The sequence below is a fragment of the Pseudochaenichthys georgianus genome, chromosome 17 (genome assembly GCF_902827115.2).
Source record: "Pseudochaenichthys georgianus chromosome 17, fPseGeo1.2, whole genome shotgun sequence".
In the NCBI taxonomy this organism is placed as follows: Eukaryota; Metazoa; Chordata; class Actinopteri; order Perciformes; family Channichthyidae; genus Pseudochaenichthys; species Pseudochaenichthys georgianus.
The window spans coordinates 9,760,098-9,762,508 of NC_047519.1; the positions used below are offsets into that span (position 1 = coordinate 9,760,098).

General features: G+C 41.3%; 1 protein-coding gene across 1 annotated transcript; it reads left to right on the forward strand.

The window, feature by feature from the left end:
• The first annotated feature begins 421 nt into the window (after nt 1-421).
• On the forward strand, nt 422-1,859 carry LOC117462688 (regulator of G-protein signaling 5-like). The gene is made up of 5 exons (XM_034104959.2): nt 422-549; nt 672-755; nt 860-921; nt 1,027-1,190; nt 1,283-1,859. Exons 1-5 carry the CDS (start codon nt 506-508, stop codon nt 1,457-1,459), a joined length of 531 nt encoding a protein of 176 aa, XP_033960850.1. The 5' UTR covers nt 422-505; the 3' UTR covers nt 1,460-1,859.
• The last annotated feature ends 552 nt before the right edge of the window (nt 1,860-2,411 follow it).

The following is a 2,411-nucleotide window of genomic DNA, read 5'->3' on the forward strand; positions in this document are numbered from 1 at the left end:
ATTTTTACCGGAGGCCAAATTATCCAAAGGGGTTTCCTCCTCTTCAGAACAAACAGAGTGATGACCGTGAAAAACTGATTAGAAACATTTTGTGTAATGCTAAGGTTAACACAGTCCTGATCGTGGGAGATTTTTCAGTCCTTGTAAGAACGTCTGGTTCTCTTCACAACTAATGATACAAGAACACACACACCTTCTCACTCCCTGACTGAGCACAAAGACATTGAAGAGCTGTGAAGTGATTCAGTCGCTATTACTCTTACACACATGCTTCAGTTAGAGAGGAAGTAGTCTGGAGGAAAACCAGTCTCCTTTTCCTCCCACACATCTCCTCATTGGCTGAGAGGCGTGACATCACAGAGTGGACTACTCTATAAAAAGCCCTTTCTCCCACACAGAGAGGCAAACTAGCTGAGAGCTCCCTCGTGTACAGCAGCTCTTACAGCTCTGAACTTTACAAATAAAACCAAACATTTTTGGGGAAATATCCAGGAAACATCTCATCATGTGCAGAGGACTGGAATCACTGCCTACCACCTGCCTGGAAAGGTGAGATCCTTAAGCGTATTAATGGAATAACTTAAACTATTCCTGTTCTTATAGGATATATGACAAGTGGATTTAAATACTAGTTTTTTGTTGTAACATTTTCTCTTTCTTTATCTTTGCAGGGCAAAGGAGTTAAAATCTTTGTTTGGAAGTTTACTGCAAAAGTCAGATCACAGCATCCTGTCCAAGAAAAATGACAAACTGAGGTAAGACACAGATTGAAATCGTCTCTACGAGCATGTCAGTGAAATCAAAGGGGACATCTGTGGATTTTAAAACTTTTCCTAACAATATTCTTCTGTTGCTGCAGGTTAATTCTCGACGAGCCTTTGAAATGGAAGGAGTCGTTCGAGAAACTGTTGTCCAGTCAAAGTAAGTACGCACGCTCCTTCACATCACACTTAATAAGAATGTATCAGTCATTCCAGATGTTTTAGATATACCAGATGTTAACCTACTTTTCTCTTCTGTTTCCAGATGGACTGTGCCTGTTCAGAGCGTTCCTGGTCTCAGAGTTCAGTGAGGAAAACATCGCCTTCTACTTGGCTTGCGAGGACTACCGGGCGACGAAACCATCGAAACTGGCCGCCAAAGCCAAGCATATTTACGACCAGTTCATCGTCTGTGACGCACCACGAGAGGTAAATATAATAATATCCAAATACACTACTCGTGCTGTGTCTGTTATCTTGCTCCAAAGTGCTGATCATCTACCTCTTCTGCCTCCCTATAGGTAAATCTTGACCATGTGACCAAAGCCATCACGAAGGAGAACCTTGAGAATGCCAGCCAGTCATCCTTCAGCCTGGCCCAAGCTAAAATCTACACCCTGATGGAGAAGGACTGCTACCCTCGCTTCCTCAAGTCCTCCACGTACCTGGAGCTCAGCAGAAAGGCCAAGTCAGGCTAAAATAAAAACTGTATTAAACTGGACACAGTTTGCTGACACATAGTGGAAAGGTTTACATGGAACAAATGCAACCTGGAGTTGCACGCCACGTTATGGAGTAACTATGGGCAATCGGAGGTTGGCGCCCGAGCTGGAAACTGAAGGACACGTGAAGCTGTGACAAGAGACGGCCCTGAAGGCGATGTCTGCCTCTGAAAGAGACACCTGTGCTGTACATACAGGGCTGCATGGACGCAGCCGTAATTTATTAAATGCTGAAGGACAGAAATGAGTTTACACAACAAATCTACCACTGTCTGGAAGATGTTCATTAGTGTTTATTTATTTGCTATTTATTTAAAGTATTTAATATATGACCAACTCTGTTCTGTTTTTCTATGTTTTTTTATCTGTATGTGAAAATAAATGCATTGAATAAAAGATATTCAGAGACAAAAAGATGACTGTTTTGTACCTTGGAAAATATACTTCACACACACAGAATGGGGATGTGGTTTTATGAGGTCAGACCAAATGTATGAGGACGCCTGGAGAATACTTATTTGTGGCCTCTGTGTTTCCACTTCACACGTGGGTGACTGGATGACTCCTTTTCTCTGGAGCAACAGTCAATGGAAAATTTGAAGTGAGTGTGTCGGTTAGTGTGCTTTTAGCCACGTAAGAATAAGTTATGACTCGTAGCTACAGGGAAGTTCAAATCTACAGGAATAGAAGAAGTGTTTCATTTAGATACATTAATAAATAGAAGATTTTATTATTTTTATAACAAATAAGGGGAAACTAGTTTGGTGCATAGTAACAAACAGGAGACACTAGTCAGACAGGTTAGATTACACAACGTATAAAAGACGACAATGACAACACACATACGGTAAGAGGATTAAGGGCCATGTGAAACCAATATTTGAATAATTACATTTTTTGGGGGTACCTAATCATCTTCTGTACACAC

Excerpts from the sequence above, each read along its gene's own strand:
- LOC117462688 (XM_034104959.2), top strand. The coding sequence starts at position 506 with ATGTGCAGAGGACTGGAATCACTGCCTACCACCTGCCTGGAAAG. Across the intron at positions 550-671 it reads CCTACCACCTGCCTGGAAAG|GGCAAAGGAGTTAAAATCTT; the intron begins GTGAGATCCTTA and ends TTATCTTTGCAG. Across the intron at positions 1,191-1,282 it reads TCTGTGACGCACCACGAGAG|GTAAATCTTGACCATGTGAC; the intron begins GTAAATATAATA and ends GCCTCCCTATAG.